Source organism: Gracilinanus agilis, chromosome 3 (assembly GCF_016433145.1).
Source record: "Gracilinanus agilis isolate LMUSP501 chromosome 3, AgileGrace, whole genome shotgun sequence".
Classification (NCBI taxonomy): domain Eukaryota; kingdom Metazoa; phylum Chordata; class Mammalia; order Didelphimorphia; family Didelphidae; genus Gracilinanus; species Gracilinanus agilis.
Genome location: NC_058132.1, coordinates 346191300 through 346209567, shown reverse-complemented (window position 1 = coordinate 346209567; position 18268 = coordinate 346191300). Strand labels below are relative to the sequence as shown.

The window sequence follows — 18268 nt, the reverse complement described above, 5'->3', positions numbered from 1 at the left end:
TAACTAAGGCCAGATTTGAGACCAAGTCCTCCTGACTCCAGGGCTTACTCTGTATCCACTGTGCCACCTTAAAGACTTTGTAATTAATAAAGCTTGTTGCAATGAGCCTTCTGCTTGAACATTATTGTTCAATAGATTTTTTGAATGTATTGATGCATTGAACATCCATTATTCACTGATTATATATAACTATTCACATTTAATGGCATTTATCAAATTCAGAATAATAAGAAATAAATTATAATATTTATGAAAAAAACTAGTTGACACAGTTCATAGAGTACTAAACTTGAAGTTAGGAAGACCTGTGTTTAAATCTTGCTTCAGATACTTATTACCTAAGTGACTAGGAAACATGCTTCAGTTTTCTTTGTAAAATTTGTGAAATAGGGGAAATAAAAAGGCTTTATCTCAGGATTATTGTGAGGCTGAAATATGATAATATTCAAATAGCAATTTGTAAACTTTAAAGGATTATAGAAATGTTATGTATTATATGTTCACATAAAGCTGTATATAAAAATATATTAAATATTTCTATAAATATATACTTACATAAAGCTTATCTAAATATTCTATTATATTTACATAAAGTATTATATAAATATATAGTATGTTTACATAACATATTATATAAACATCATGTAGTATATATTTACATAAAGCATTATAGAAATATATATTATTCATTTACATAAAGTATCATATAAATATATATGTTTATACAAAGTATATAAATATATTATATGTTTATGTAAAGCATTATATAAAAATTATATACAACACATAAGGTATTGTATAAACACATTATATATTCACATAAAGTATTATGTAAATATTATATGTTTACATAAAGCCTTAATTTAAATTATATTATACATTTATATAAATATTATATCATATATTCACATAAAGCATTATATAAATATTCTAGAGTATATTTAAATAAAGCATTATATAAATATGTTACTTGTTTACATAATGTATTATATAAGTTTACATAAAGCATTATATAAATATTACATATTATTCATTTACATAAAATATTATATAAATATATATTATATGCTTTACAAAGTATACAAATATATTAAATGTTTACATATATAAATATTATGTATGATACATTTACATAAGGTATTGTATAAACATATATTTATATAAAGTGTTATATAATATATATTATACATTTACATAAAGTATTATATAAATATTATATGTTTACATAAAGTCATAATTAAAAACTTATATCATGCATTTATATAAATATTATGTACCATATATTTACATAAAGCATTATGTAAATATTCTATATTATATTTACATAAAGCATTATCAATATAGGATATGTTTACACCAGCTATTACATAAACATCATATATTATATGTTTACACAAAACATTATGTAAATATTATATGCCATTCATTTACATAAAGCATTATATAAATATATATTATGTATTTATACAAAGTATTACATGAATATATTATATGCTTACATAAAGCATTACATAAATATTATATAATATACATTTACATAATGTATCATATAAACATATTATATATTCACATAAATTATTATGTAAATATATTATCCATTTACATAAAATTTATGTAAATGTTATGTGTTATATGTTTACATAAAGTATTATAAATATTATATATTTGCATAAAGTATTATATAAATGTTAGTATTAGTAGTGGTGGTGGTAGTAATTGTTGTTGTTATAGTTGCAGTAATGCATTAGAGAGACAGAGCGACAGAGAGTGAGAGAGAACAGAGGACCTAGAATGGAATACATAGGGCAGCTAGGTAGCACAGTGGCTAGAGCACTTTGTGTACATGTCCAGGGCATCTCTATTTCAATGTCCTCACTGAGCTATTTTCCCATTTATGTCCATAGCAAGCAGTATCACACTGCCCAGAAGAAGAAGGCCAACTGGCCCGAATCCAAAATGTCATCCAGGAGCTTCCCCCACCACATTATAGGTAAGCATCCTTTATCATCATTGTTCCTGTTGTCATCATCATTGTGAATTATTAAAATATTAATTCCTCTTATTATGAATAATAAGCAATAGTAAAAAAAATCAAAGACACAAACATCTCATAGAGAAGGTATAAAATTCATATACTTTCATTGCATTTCTATAGCAATTTAAAATTTGTAAAGCATTTAACATGCATTATTTGAGTCTCAAAAGAACCCTATGGGAGTATTTTTAGGTATTAATCGTATCCCCATTTTAGAGATGAAGAAACTGAGATACAGAGTTTAAGTGATGAGCCAATAAATGTCAGAGGCAAGGTTTGAACCCAAGCTTTCTGGAAAATAGGTAAACTATTCCGTGCATTGCAACACTCTGCCCCAGAGTCTCTCTCTCACACTTGGGTACAAGGTTTTAGGACTATTGAGAAGATTGTGGTGGCACCAAAGTCCATGTGATAGTGATTCTGGGACATGGAAATGGCCTATCAAATATGCTTCCATATCAGAGGGAGGAGGGAAGCTTTTTCTATAAGAAGAGAAGATGGTTAGAGGTTTTGGGGTCCCAGGGCCAAGCTATAGTCATAGTTTAGTGTGTCAGGATAAACCAAAGAGACCGGATGAGATGGGAAATCTTAGTAGGTAAACTGGTACTTTTGGTACTTGGGAGAAAAGGAAGTTTGAATATCCTGGGAATAACAGCTTAATGCCTAGAAATAGCAAAAAGACAACAGCACAGCCAGAGCTGGTCCTAGGACAGAGACTACCTGCTTTCTGCCTTGGTTCCCAGGATCTTTCTTGGGCTCCATACATAAGGACCAGCAGGTGGGTGCTACTCTCCAGGAAGTAGTAAGTGCATCTTGAAGGAAACTAGAAATTCTAAGTGGTGAAAATGAGGAAGGAGAACATTCCAGGCATAGGGGACAGCCAGAGCAAGGACCGAGAGAGGGGTGATGGGGGGGTCGTGTTTGAAGAACTGCAAGGTTAATTTGGCTGAACTGGAGAATAATACACCAAATGAGTGATAAAATCAGAAAGGACTGCTGGGGCCACGTTATGAAGGGTTTTTAATTTTTTTTAATTTTAATTTTTGTTATATTTTTCCATAGTTACATGTTTCATCTTCTTTCCCTCTCCCCTAAACCCCTCACCCTCCCCAACCCCCCCATAGCTGATGCACTGGGTTTTATATGTATATGAAGGGTTTTAAATGCCAAACAAAAACGTTTTTATCTTTGATCCTAGAAGTAAAAGGTGGCCTACTATAATTATTGAATAGAGGGTACTATTAATCTTTGGGAAGAGAGGGACTGAAAAGAGAATCATTTAATAAACATTTATTAAACCCTACTAGGTGCAAAACACTAAGAACTAGGGCTCTGAAGAAATAGTAAGAATGACAAAAATAACTATTTAAATAAAGGTTGCCTGGGTTTTACATACATCATCTCATGTGAACCTCACAACTCTGTAGTGTAGGCACACAAATCCAGTAGCGGGGATTCCCTACATAGACAAATAAGGCCGAATGTATGAGGAGACACAACTCAAGTCCTCTAGAAAAAATTGAAGGAGAGAAAATAAGTTTTGGGAGGGAATGAGTTGAATATAATACTCGGAGCCCTTTATCGGCTCCCCAATAAACTAAATTTCTTACTGTTGCCTTCAAAGTGCCCCAGTGGCTAATCTTCCCCAACCTCTTTGCTTTCATCTCCTCCAGCCCCCAAGTCCGCCCCTAAATCTGCCTTCTTCCTGACACCAACATCTTTTTCCTTCCTTCCTGAGTCTGCTCAGACATCCCCCAAGTGCTCAGGGTAGCCTGCTGGTTCCCATCCACCATTTTTCTCCTTCCTTTGGATTCAATCCGACAACAATCCAAACGAATAAGCATTTATTAAGCATCTTATCTTTACAAAAAACTTTACTAAGCAAGAAAGGTACAGATGCAAAATGGAAAATTATCCATACCTTCAAGAAACTTACATTCTGCTGAATTTTTTTTCCTACTTTTCTTTTTTTTCCCCCAACTGGAAATTTAACCTAACAATCTATGTATGCTGGGATTTTTTTTTTTTTTATCCTTTCTTTTGGCACTCACACACACTTCCTCTTACAAGGGCTTTTCTTGGAAGCACAAGATCTGGCACTCACAACTCTTCCTCTTATAAGGTTCCTCTCAGAAGCACAAGACCTGACCAGTCCCTTCCCCTTTAACCACATTGTTCAGAATTGTACTGAGTTACTTATTGTGTTGATTTTATGTTGGACTCTCTGTTGACTTTCCCTATTTAAAGAGGGCAAGAACTGTGATCTGTAACATTTATGTAGCCCCAAATACATTACTTTTCTAATTCTTTACCCCTTGGTACTTAAAACACAAAGTCTGTGTTAGGGAACAAAGCTAATATCTAATTAGGAATGAGAGAAGGGCCCTCTCCATCTAACACTGGAGTGTACAAGGGCATGATTGGACCTATGATAAAACCTAAGCAGGGGAACACCAGGAACAAGATAGGCTTTTAAAGCCCAACTTCAAACACAACAGGGTTTTATTGTATTTGTTGGCATGTTGACTGAGCTTGTCCTTCTCCCCAATCACGAATCCTAATGCCCCATTCAGCCCTGACACTCAAATCATCTTCCATGTCTATTCACTAGTTTAAAAAATATTTTTTATTTTCTCAATTACATTTAATAGCAATTTTCACATTTTCTGAAATTATAAGAAATTATAAGATCTGAAATGATGTTTGGCTCTCTTCCTCCCTTCCCTCCCATTTCCCAAACATGGTAAACAATTTGTTCTGGCTTATACATGTGTTATTATGCAAAACACAGTTCCTTGTCTTACAATTCACTCTTACAGCTTAGCCTCTCTTATATCCCTCTCCTCCTGCCATTCTTAACCCTTCACCTCCATAATAACTTCATACACATTTCCTCTAGAACTTGTTTTTCCTTGATTGTTCTTCATTGGGACCCAACCTAGAGGTGGCTAACCTCCTAGATTCATGGACTCATGAAATAGACTGTCTCCCTCATTTTTATTCATGTAAAAACTGAGGTCTAGAGAAACAATTAATGTGATTTTGTAGCCAGCCTGCTTAGGATAGAGAGTTACATCCAATACATATTTATTAAACACTTGCCATGTACAAACTCTTATACTAGATGCTAGAGTTACAAAGGCAAGGATTAATATGGTCTCTGCTCTTAAATTTTTTTTAATTTTATTTTATTTTAAAACCCTTACCCTTCGTCTTGGAGTTAATACTGTGTCTTGGCTCCAAGGCAGAAGAGCGTTAAGGGTGGGCAATGGGGGTCAAGTGACTTGCCCAGGGTCACACAGCTGGGAAGTGTCTGAGGCCAGATTTGAACCTAGGACCTCCTGTCTCTAGCCCTGGCTCTCAATCCACTGAGCTACCCAGCTGCCCCCTACTCTTAAATTTTTAAATCAAGCTTACATTCTATTCTCCTGGAGGACTAGGATGACAAAGATGTCATGAGATCCTCCTATCCTTTCTCCAGCATTCCTGGGACAACAATCCTCAGATACTCCTTAAAATGTTAACTTTGAAATTACCTATAGATTACAAGATTCACACGGGCATTGATGTTTTTTACTTTACCCAAAAAATGAACCATTATAGGACCTTGGAATACCTGATCAGGCACTTGACCCACATCGCCTCCTTCAGCAGCAAGACCAACATGCACACCCGGAACCTGGCCCTGGTGTGGGCACCAAATCTTCTCAGGTAAAGACATCCTTAATTAACTCAAATTTTTAATTAAAAATTTTTAAATGCTTAATAAATGAATGCTGATAAATATGTAAGCCCTTAATTCTAGTTATCCTATGGTAAACATTGTCTGCATCTACCATGACTAGAACTACCCACAAAGGGCTTTTAAAAACAAAACAGTCTGTACAAGTAACAATTTTTAATTTTTAAAAATTGATCAGTGAATTAGCACAGAGCAAAAATCAGCAGGAACAGGAGAATAGACATGGTGATCACACAAATCTAAATGAAAACCATGTGAAAAGGTTGTTAAAGTCAGATAAATTGTCATGGCCAATATAGATCATAGGGAATGTATGAAATTAATTTACCTCTATTGGAATGTTGCATACTCAGTTGAACAGGTATGATTTTGTTGGTTGGTTTTGATTAATTATTTTTCTTAAAACTCTTACCTTCTGCCTTTTTTTTTTAAACCCTTACCTTCTGTCTTGGAGTCAATACTGTGTATTGGCTCCAAGGCAGAAAAGTGGTAAGGGTAGGCAATGGGGGTCAAGTGGCTTGCCCAGGGTTACACAGCCAGGAAGTGTCTGAGGTCAGATTTGAATCTAGGACCTCCCATCTCTAGGCCTGGCTCTCAATCCATGAACTACCCAGCTGTCTTGCCTTCTTACCTTCTTACTCTTACCTTCTGTCTTAGAAACAATAGTAAGTATTAGACTCAAGGCAGAAGAGAGGTAAGGACTAGCCCAGTGGTTCCCAAACTTTTTTGGCCTACCGCCCCCTTTCCAGAAAATATATTACTTAGCCCCCTGGAAATTAATTTTTTTTTATTTTAATAGCAATTAATAGGAAAGATAAATGCACCTGTGGCCATCACCAGTCCCCCCCTCTGGATTGCGGCAGCACCCACCAGGGGGCGGTAGTGCCCACTTTGGGAATCACTGGACTAGGCAATTAGGATCAAGTGACTTGCATAGGGTAATATAGGAAATTTTAATGATCACATTTGAACCCAGAACTTCCTTGTCTCTAGGTCCGGCTCACTAGAGACTGAGCCATCTAGCTGCCCTGCTTAACTGTTTTTCTTTGTAACCAGGGAAGTGCAATGACCATTGGGAAATTATCCTGGCATTAGATTAGAAAATTCAGGGAAGGGAAAGAGAAGGACAAAAGTACAAACAACCAACCAAGCAGTCAGTGAGTTCACAGTATCCAACACAGGAAAATTAAGACTGGAGATTGCATGAAGCTAAAAACCCTTTTAAAATATTTTTGTTTCGATTAACTATATCAGGAGGAACTGTTGCTGTGTGATTTAAATAGATTTCATTGGCACATCTCTTTCACCTGCTAGTTTGGAAGCACCTGGGACCAGATGCAGTCTTATCATTATAATTATAGGAGAATATAGATAGATGTAGGGGTCATCTCTTAAGAAAAACTTTCTAGTCTTTGTGTGTGGATGACTGACTATTTTTGTCACCACAAGTCTCTTGTAACTGGCTGAAACCCAGAAGGTCTGCTTACTGAAGGAAAAGACAGGCTTCTCTTACTTAATGATTGATAGCAAGCCCTTTAAAACAATAGGGGGAAAGACTCTTTGAAGGGAAAAAAATGCACTTCCTTGTTACTTACTTGTACAGACTGTTTTGTTTTTAAAAGCCCTTCGTGAATAGTCATGGTGGATTCATACAATGTTTACTATATAATAATTAGAATTAAGTGCTTGCATATTAATCAACATTCATTTATTAAGCATCTACCATGTTACAGACTCTAGGGACATAACCTCAGATTAAACAGTCAGTATACACAGAGAGTCTGCCTGCCTCACTTAGACTTCTGGCTCAGAAAGAAAAACCAGCATAATGATGGCAAGCAAGGCCCAAGATATAACTGCCAAAAAGACCAAGAAAAAAGCCCATATAACTTTTGCACAGAAAAAAATCCAGAATGCAGAGGAGGACAACTAAAAGACACCCAAACCTTCCCCCAGAAATGAAAGTTGGTCACAAGCTCTTGAAGAGTTCAAATCTGAGATCATGAGAAAGATGGAAGAGATCTGGCAAGAAAAGTGGGAAATAGTAAACCATCAGGGCCCTAAATTAACTTATGTTCTCCTGGATAAGACCACATATTCAAATAGAAAAACTTCTAGGTGGTTTGGGGAGGGAGGTCACTAACAAATGGAAAGGGGTTCTTAACATTTTTCCTATAATGAACTCCTTGGGTGTTCTGGTGAAGCCTGTGGATCACGTCTCAGATCACTTCTTCAGTTGGGATAACTAGGTAGCTCAGTGGATAGAGAGCTAGGTCTAAAGTCCTGGATTTAAATGGGCCTCAGATACTTCCTAGCTATCTGATCCTGCACAAATCATTGCAGTCCAACTGACTAACTCGTACCACTTTTTTGCATTGGAACCGATTTTTAGTATAAATTATAAGAAAGAAAATAGGGTTAAAATTTTTTTTTCAAGTTTTTAAATGAATAAAACACATAGGATTACAAAGGAAACAGATTACATTAATATACAATTATTAAAATATTTCTTTATTTTATTTATATTTCTTTTAAAACATCAAATTTCCAGACTCCAGGATAAGAACTCCTGATTCACAAAATAAATTTGACCTAAGAAAATGAGATTTTTAGATATATAGTCACACATTATAGATATGAGGGAGAGCTAGTTGAAAAGTGTGGTGACGGGCGATATACCATTGTGTGAGGAGCAGCAAGCAGTCCAGGACTGATGAATATTGGATTAGTTCATCTCTAGATGCTTCGCCTTACAGCGTCACAAATGCCAAAAAACTGAGAGCTCTGGCTTTTCTTGGATGACTCTTCTTCGCCAATTCTCAGTGCTCCGGTGCTCACAGGACGTTTTCCCTTTATGCCTTAGGTCTAAGGAAATCGAAGCTATTGGCTGTAACGGAGATGCAGCCTTCCTCGCCGTGCGAGTCCAGCAGGTGGTGATTGAGTTTATCCTGAATCACGTGGATCAAATTTTCAGCAGCTCTCCCTGCTCCATAGAGAACGATGGTAATTGTTTATCCCGACCTTTGTCCGTCCCCATCTTTCCTTGCCCTGGTGGCGGCAGCCAGGGGCGAGTGGATGCAGGGATGGCATCCAAGCCAGCATCCCCGTGTTTCGGGTCCTTGCTCTTGCCTCTGATGGGTCTGGATTGGATGGATGTCTGTGGCACGTGTTTGAAATTGGCCTTTGTATGTTTCTGGCTCACACCGGTTGGGTCCGGGACGTCGTTAGGGCTCTGCGATTATTGTGGTCATAATGATTTTTCTGAGCTGTTTAGAAGACTGACTTGATGTTCAGTGACACTGAGTTCATTCTTCTGTTCCAAAGCTTAGCTGCATTTCCATTTCTTCATCTGCCATCTCAAAATATACTAATGATTTCCTTCTGGGTTGCTAATGAGTTTATCGGTCCCCCAGGATTAAGTGGCTGCTTAGAGTGGGGCACTAGGCTGAGTGCTTTGTGGGGACACAAAGATAAAAAATGAAACTTTCCCAGACTCCACATGGGCATGACCAAAGGTCTGTGTACAAAATATGGGTACCAGATCTGTGATTTCATCATCTCCTTCTGCCACTGTGGATCTTCACCTTCTCTGCCATTCCCAATCGGAGAGAAGTGCTTAGAACACTTGCAGTGACTCACCTGTGGCTATTCAGATTTGAATCTGGATATTGTCTTCAAGGCCAGCCCTGACCACTATACAACGTAGCCTTCTTATAAGCAAAATAAACAGAAGGAAATTTGGGGAGTAAAATGAGGCAATTGGGAAAATCCTGATGTAGATGGGGCTATCTGAGCTGTCTTTTTTTTTTTTTTAAACCCTTATCTTCTGTCTTAAAATCAATACTAAGGTTCCAAAGGCAGAAGAGTAGTAAGAGCTAGGTAATTAGGGTAAATGATTTGCCCAGGGTCACACAGATAGGAAATATTGAACTGAGCCTTGAAGGAAAGTAATATTGTAGGAGGTTAAGGTGAAGTAGAACTATATTCTAGGCATGGGAGGTGGTCAGTGTAAAAAAATGGAGATGGGACATAGAGGTCAGAAAAAAAAGGTTACTTTAACTGGTTGAAGAATGAAACAAGGGGAGTTTTGTGGCCGAGGGCTTCTTTTATTTCCCTCCCAGGCTTGGGGAACTATTGGCTGAACCTGCAAGGAAGTTTTCAGAGTCACAGCTCTTCGGACATTAGAAAAATGCTTCATGGAAAGTTGTAGGGCGGTGGGGGTGGCGATAATACTTTACCTCCCAGGGTTATTGTAAAGATCACATGAAATAACATTTATAAAAGCTATTGCAAACCTTATAGCACTAAATAAATGTCAACTATTCTTAACAAAGACTTTTTTTTTTTTTTAACAAATGCTAGTTTTATTGTTATTCTTTTTAAAATCCTTACTTTCTATCTTGGAATCAATACTGTGTATTGGTTCTAGGGCATAATAGTAATAAGGGCTAGGCAATGGGGGTTAAGTCACTTGCCCAGGGTCGCACAGCTAGGAAGTGTCTGAAATCAGATTTGAACCCAGGACCTCACATCTTCAGGCTTGGCTTTCAATCTACTTAGCTACCCAACTGTCCCCATTTTTTTTTTAAACCCTTGTCTTTGGTAAAGGCTAGGAAATGGAGGAGCTTAAGTGTCTTGAACAGGGTCAGACAGCTAGGAAGTGTCTGAGGCTCTCACCAGGCATTATTATTATAAATATTTTTATGACTTATAAATTAAAAGGGCAACTGGATGGCTCAGTGGATTGAGAGCTAGACCCAGAGATGGAGGTGCTGGATTCAAATCGAGCTTCAGACACTTCCTAGCTGTGTGACCCTGGACAAATCACTTAACCCCTATTTCCTAGCCTTTGCCATTGTTCTGCCTTGGAACCAAAACACAGTTTTGGTTTTTTTAAGTTGTATTTAATTGATTAATTAAGAAAATTTTTCCATGGTTACATGATCCATGTTCTTTCTCTTCCCTCCTCCCACTTCCTCCCATAGCTGATGCACAATTCCACTGAGCAAAACACAAAGTTTTGATTCTGATAGAAAGTAAGGGTTTAAAAAAATGAAATAATTTATAAATTAAAGGGCAGCTAGGTGGTACAGTGGATAGAGTGCCAAGACCTGGAGGACTTGGGTTCCAATGTGACCTCAGACACTTCCTAGCTGCATGACAGTTAGAACTGTTACTAAGATAGAAAGTAAGATTTTTGAAAATAGTAATAAAAATAATAATTTTTACATGCACATATATATGTATATAAAAGCTAGCTATTAGGAACAAAGAAGCTAATGTCTTTATTCAAAAAATTAGAGAAATGATTAAACTAGAAGAAGGCTTTAAAATTTTTTAATTTGAAATTTATTTTTATTTTCTTAAACCCTTACCTTCTGTCTTGGAGTCAATACTGTATATTGGCTCCAAGGCAAGAAGAATGGTAAGGGGTAGGCAATGGGGTCAAGTGACTTGCCCAGGGTCACACAGCTGGGAAGTGAACCTAGGACCTCCCATCTCTAGGCCTGACTCTCACTCCACTGAGCTACCCAGTTGCCCCCTTAATTTGAAATTTAATTCTTCTCATTGATTTTTCCGTGGTACATGTGTTCTTACAATTTATGACCTGGCTCATATTTTGTTAAGATTATTATAGTGGGGATCCTTGATAAGGTGTGGTTACAGTTTTTGTAATGTTGGTAGAAAAAAGCGACTCTTTAGTCTAACAGAGTCTAAAAGACTTTATGGATTATAAATCTTGGGGTATTACAAGTTTAGGATCTGGTCTCTCAGCCCTTGTAGGTCTAGTTCCTACATAATGAAATCAGGGGCAACGATACCCTGGAGAAACTGGCTTTATGCGACCCGACTCAAATGAGATTGATTTCCATGCCAATATACTAATTTATCAATTGGCAAGATTAATTTCATACAGATGTAAAAAAAATATATAACTGCCAAGTAAACCAGAATGTTTATACTGGAAAGCCCAATCTCTTCCCAGTAGGCAGCCTTACTTGGGAAAACAAATTAATAATCAGAAGATTGCTTGATAAATAAAGATTCCGGGAAGGGGAATTATGTGGCCTCCACGGATATTTTCCTATCAGGTTGAAATACTCTCTTCAGTCTCTCTTCTCTCCGGGGCATAATATGCCAAACAGACTGGCACTGTGGGCAGAGCACCAGCTCTCCCTGCACCGTGCTGGAAACACAGGAACCCTGCTCACTCTCCAAAGCTGCCTTTGTCCCCTCCATGATGTCCTTTAGGGTCATCATATCTGCAATGAACTGTTGCTTTTTTATTTTTGCTGAGCTAAGCCTGCTCCAATTGCTGAGAGAAGTATGTCTGGAGCTGGCTGGGCCTTTAAGCACTCTCAGGTTAATATGACTTAGCTGGATCTCAAGCTTTCAAATACAACTTTCTCATTTTATAGATGAGGAAACTGAGGCCCAGAGATATCGAATGTTTTGCCAAAGGTTGTGTAGTTAATAGCTGGAAAAGCTAAGACTTGAATTAATTCCTTTTTTATTTTTCTTTTGTTTTGGTTTGTTTTAATTTTGTTTTCTTTTTTTTTTCCCCTCATGGTTACATGATTCATGTTCTTTCCTTTCCCTCTTCCCTCCCCACTTCCAGAGTTGACAAGTAATTCCATTGGATTATACATATATTATCACTAAAAACCCATTTCCATATTATTCATTTTTGTAATTGAGTAATCTTTTTAAACAAAAACCCCAGATATCATATACCCATATAAACAAGTGATAAATCATGTTTTTCTTCTGTGTTTCTGCTCCCACAGTTCTTTCTCTGGATGTGGATAGTGTTCTTTCTCATAAGACCCTCACAATTGTCTTGGATCATTACATAGCTATTAGTAGGGAAGCCTGTTACACTGGATCATTCCATGTTTCAGTTACTGTGTATAATGTTCTCCTGATTCTGCTCATTTCATTCTGCATCAGTTCATGGAGGTCTTTTTAGGTCTTTTTGAAATCATCCTGTTCATTATTCTTTTCAGCATAATAGTATTCTATTACTATCATATACCACAATTTGTTCAGCCATTTTCCAACTGTGGGACATCCTCTCATTTTCCAATTTTTTGCCACCACAAAAAGAGCAACTATAAATATTTTTGTACAAATAGGTCCTTCCTCCCCTTTTTTTAAAATCTCTTTGGGATTGAGTGGTATTGTTTGATCAAAGAACATGCAATCTTTTTAATTTTTTTACATTATTTTATTTATATTTTTTAGAATATTTTTTCCATGGTTACTTTGATTCATATTCTCTCACTCCCCTCCTCCTTCCCTCCTCCCAGAGCTGGCAAGCAATTCCACTGGGTTATACATATATTATCATTCAAAACCTATTTCCATATTATTCATTTTTGTAATAGAGTAATTTTTTAAAACCAAAACCCCAAATCATATACCCATATTCTCAAAAGATAAATCATATGTTTTTCTTCTGTGTTTCTACTCCCACAGTTATTTAACAAAAGTTCCATGGGATTATTCTTGATCATTGCATTACTATTAATAGCAGAGTCTATTGCATTTAATCATCCCACAGTGTTTCAGTTTCTGTATACAATGTTCTCCTGGTTCTGCTAATTCCATTCTGCATGAGTTCATGGAGGTCTTTCCAGTTCACATGGAATTCCTCCACTTCATCATCTCTTAGAGCACAATAGTATTCCATCACCATCATATACCACAATTTGTTTAGCCATTCCCCAATCAAGGAACACCCCCTCGGTTTCCAATTTTTTGCCACACAAAAAGTACAGCTGTAAATATTTTTTGTAAACTTTTTTTTTTTATCATTTTGGGGTATAAACCAATAGTGATATGGTTGGATCAAAGGACAAGCATATCTTTTAAAGCCCTTTGGACATAGTTCCAAATTGCCATCCAGAATGGTTGGATCAATTCACAACTCCACCAGAAATGCATTAATATCCCTATTTTGTCACATCCCCTCCAACATTTATTATTTTCCTTTACTGTCATATTGGCCATTCTGATAGGTGTGAGGTAGTAGTTTCTTAACAAATCAATACCTTATTTTATACCCCATTTAGCATTTTCTTAGCAAAGGTGATATATTGGTTTGTCATTTCCTTCTCCTATTTGTTTTATAAAGAGGTATTCCAAATGACAAAGAGGCATAGTTAAGTGACTTGCCTAGGGTCACACAATTAGTGAGTGTCTGAGGCCAGATTTGAACCAAGAAAGATGAGTTTTTTGACTCCAGGACTGGCACTCTATCCACTGTACTACCTTACTAACTGATTTCTTTTTTCACTTTAAGTGAGTACCTACCCTGCACTATTTTAATCTCTAATCTCTGTAAATGAGCAATTTCTGGGAAGCTTATTTTGTTTTTATTGTGATTGTTGTTGTATTGTGGAAAGGAAAAAATCACCTAGAATATGTGCCAGGCTCTATGCTAAATTCCTTACAAATATTTCATTTGACTTTTATAACAACCCTAGGAGGTAGGTGCTATTATTAGCCCCATTTCATAATTAAGGAAAAAGGCAAACAGAGGGTAAGTCACTTGCCATGGGGCAAACTCCTTAGCAATTGTTTGACATCACATTTGAACTCTGGAAGATTAGTCTTCCTGACGCCAGGCCTGGTGTTCTATTCACTGGGCCACCTGGCTGCCTATAATTTATATTGTATGAGTAGTTACTAGTCATAAAGGTTGTCCCTTCAATTTTTTAAAGTTTTCCTATCACATCTATAAATATATAAATAAGTATATTCATATATTATTTATATAAATATCCCTATTTCCTATTAAAGCATTTTCTAATAGTTTAATTTCCTATTATTCCTTATCTTAGAACTTATTTTTCCTATATTCATTCCTATTTCTCCTGCTAAAATACATCTCCCCTATCCCTCAATTGGGGTATGAATGAAGAAATTGTAATATATGATGTGATGGAAATACCATTGTGCCAAAATAAATGATGAACAAAATAATTTCTTAAAGAGCAGGTAAGACCTCCATGAACTGATGCGTAGTGAAATAAGCAGAACCAGGAGAACATTGTACAAAGGAACAACAATATTGTGGAGTGATCAACTGTGATAGATTAGCTACTCTCAGCAATACAATGATCTAGGACAATTATGAGGGATTAATGACAAAGAATGCTATCCAACCTGCTGAGAAAGAGCTGTTGGGAGTAAAAATGCAAAGGAAAACATATGATTTATCACTTGTTTATTTGAATATATGTTTGGGGGGCATTGGGTTTTACAAGATTATTTATTTACAAAATGAACAACATGGAAATAAAAAGTAATTAAATATATAATAATTAACAAAAATAATGCATCTCCCAAAAAGTACCTTTTCCCTTATAGAATTCTGGATCTGGAAAAAAATCACAAGACCATCTAGTCCAGTGGTTCCAAAACTTTTTTGGCCTACCGCCCCCTTTCCAGAAAAAATATTCCTTATCCCCCTGGAAATTAAATTTTTTTAAATTTTAATAGCAATTAATAGGAAAGATAAATGCACCTGTGGCCATCATGGCTTCCCTGGATTGCAGCAGCACCCACCAGGGGGCAGTAGCACCCACTTTGGGAATCACTGATCTAGTCTAATCTATATGATGTACCACATACAAATGTTGGAAGGGAATTAAATAAACTTTAAAAAATATTTTAAGCCTTCTTCTGTAAATTCACTAATTTATTGAGGAACTAAAGACAGGAGCTTCACTAAAAATCCTTTGTTAATAATAGCTAGCATTGGGAGAGGTTTAGGTAAAGCCAGGCATGGAAATGGGAGAGATCTTGGGTTCAAATTTGGCCTCAGACACTTCCTAGCTGTGTGATCCTATTCAAGTCCCTTAACCCCCGTTGCCTAGTCCTTGCTGCTCTTCTGCCTTGAAACCAAGAAACAGTATTGATTCTAAGACAGAAGGTAAGGGCTTGTTTGTTTGTTTTTGAAATGAATATTTTTTATAATTTATTTAATGATTTAATTTAGAATATTTTTCTGTGGTTACATGATTCATGTAACCTCCTCTCTTCCCTCTCCTCTGCTTAGTTACTTGGCTACTTGGCAATTTTTTTTTATAATGAAAACAATAGCTAGCATTTATAGCTCTTAAAAGATAGAGAAAAAAGCTCTTTTTTTGATAGTGAACTAAGAGCACACTCATTTGTATACATCACTTTAAGGGCTGCAAAATACTTTACTAATACAATCTCATTTTATTCTTGAGACAACTCTGGGAGATAAGGCTATTATCCTTATTTAACAGATGAGAAAACCAAAGCTGAGAGAAGTGATTTGTGGCAGGGTAATATAGTTGATAAAAGTCTGAGGCAGGATTTGAACTCCAGTCTCCCTGATTCTTAAGTCCAGCTCTTTGTCCATTATACCACTACTTGCCTCACACAGTTAACCCCTAGCAGAATGAGAATACTTCTATGGAACAGGGCAGTCAAAGCACCCAACAGAATAGCCAGTGAGTAGAAAATCACTTTTCTTCTCATCCTCATTCTTCCACTCGAAATGGGCATGGCATTGCCCAAAACTGTTATCCTTTGGGATTGTCTCCTTCTGGTGATGGCTTCTGAATATCCAGGAGGAAATCCCCAGAGCCATGCTTGCAGCTCCTCTCCCATCCTTGGGATCCCAAAGCTCCCGAGAGAAGGGCTGTGGGAAGTAGGGAGTCAGAGGATGATGGGAGGTTCAAGCTCGGTTCTTAGGTTCTCCTCACACAGCTGACACCTTCCCGTCGCTTTACAGAAAACAGGCCAATTATGAAAAGTTTGACGTTGCCTGCCCTCTCCCTCCCCATGAAGTTGGTGAGCCTGGAAGAAGCCCAGGCTCGGAGTCTGGCTACAAACCACCCTGCACGGAAGGAGAGGAGGGAGAATAGCCTGCCTGAGATCGTCCCTTCCACCGGAGCCCTCTTCCACACCGTCCTCGAGCTACCGGACAACAAGTAAGCCTGTATTTTAACCTAAGTTGTCCGACATATTTCCGTGCTGGGAAATTTTAGGATGGAGAAAGCAGGGAATGGTCTCCCCACTTCTCTGCTGGGCGTGAAGTGCAATTAAACAAGGGATTTATTAGGCATCTGCTGTGTGCTAAGCTCGAGATGCTGAGGATAGAAGGTGAGAAATGAAACAATCCCTACTTTTAAAGAACCTATCATAGTCAAATGGGGGAGACATTAAGTAAATATATGAGTACATACAAGGAATAATGGAAAAGATGATCAATACAATGTAGTTAAATATACGGTGGTTTGGACTGAGGGCACCAGTATTTGGGAGTATCAAAAAAGGCTTCTTGGGGGCAGCTGGGTAGCTCAGGGGATTGAGAACCATGGCTAAAGATAGGAAGTCCTAGGTTCAAATCTGGCCTCAGACACTTCCCACCTGTGTGACCCTGGGCAAGTCACTTGACCCCCATTGCCTACCCTTACCATTCTTCTGCCTTGGAGCCAATACACAATATTGATTCCAAGACAGAAGGTAAGGCTTTAAAAAGGGGGGGGAAAAAAGGCTTCTTGTAGGAGGTGATTCTGGAGCCAAGTCTTAAGAGAAGAGAGGGATTGATTGAGGGAAAGAAAAGGAGGGGGTGCATTCCAGGGATGGGGGGAATGACCAGGGCAAAGGTTTGGAATCAGGAGATGGAATGTTGGCTGTAAGTAACAGAGAGAAAGCTAGTTTGGCAGGAACACAGAGGTAGAAGGGAGAGGACTGTCCATAAAGGTTAGGAAGAGAAACTTTTGAAAGGCTAAATAGAGAAGTTTATATTTTATTTGAAAGGCAATAGGAAGGGAGACAAGGTAATTCAAGGCAGATTATATCATCATTATATCTTTATATTTTGTCCAAGAGGTAATAAGAAGCTCTTGGACTTGATTAAGTAACAGAGTCCCATAGTCATATCTGTTTTTAAAGAAAATTACTTTGGTTACAATGTGTAGGATGAACTCAGAGTCAGGAAAAATTTGAGGCAAGGAGGCCAATTAGAAGTCTGTTGTACTAATAATCTAGGCCAGTCAACCAATCAACTAACATTTAAGGGTGGCTATGTGAATAGAAGGAAAGGGTCAAGGGTAAGAAACATTATGCTTCCTCCCAAAACAGATGAGGCCAGAGGGAAAGAAATTATTTAACAAATTCTGGTACTAATTTCATTACTTCCTGTTCTTCCTGGAGAATTTTTCTGCCCCATGAGTTGTAGATTTTCTAGAGGATTGATAACCTCCCTGGGTAGCTATGCATTTAAAAAAAAAAAAAAACAAAAACTCTAACCTTCTCTCTTAGAATCAGATACCGAGAGGGCACCAAGTAGTTTAGTGGATTGAGAGATAAGAGATCTTGGGTTCAATTCTGCTCTCAGACATTTCCTAGCTGTGAAACCCTGGGGAAGTCACTTAACTCCAATTGTCTAGCCCTTACTGCTCTTCTACCTTGGAACCCATATTGAGTATTGATTCTTAGAAATC

General features: G+C 37.1%; 1 protein-coding gene across 1 annotated transcript in view; it reads left to right on the top strand.

Annotated features, from left to right (window-relative positions):
* Positions 1 to 18268, top strand: part of ARHGAP31 (Rho GTPase activating protein 31) — a 182322-nt gene that overhangs the window by 145153 nt on the left and 18901 nt on the right. The window contains exons 4-7 of the mRNA XM_044669173.1: positions 1905 to 1990; positions 5639 to 5746; positions 8641 to 8780; positions 16552 to 16750. Of these exons, the coding sequence (XP_044525108.1) occupies positions 1905 to 1990; positions 5639 to 5746; positions 8641 to 8780; positions 16552 to 16750 (533 nt within the window). The remainder of the gene's footprint in view (positions 1 to 1904; positions 1991 to 5638; positions 5747 to 8640; positions 8781 to 16551; positions 16751 to 18268) is intronic.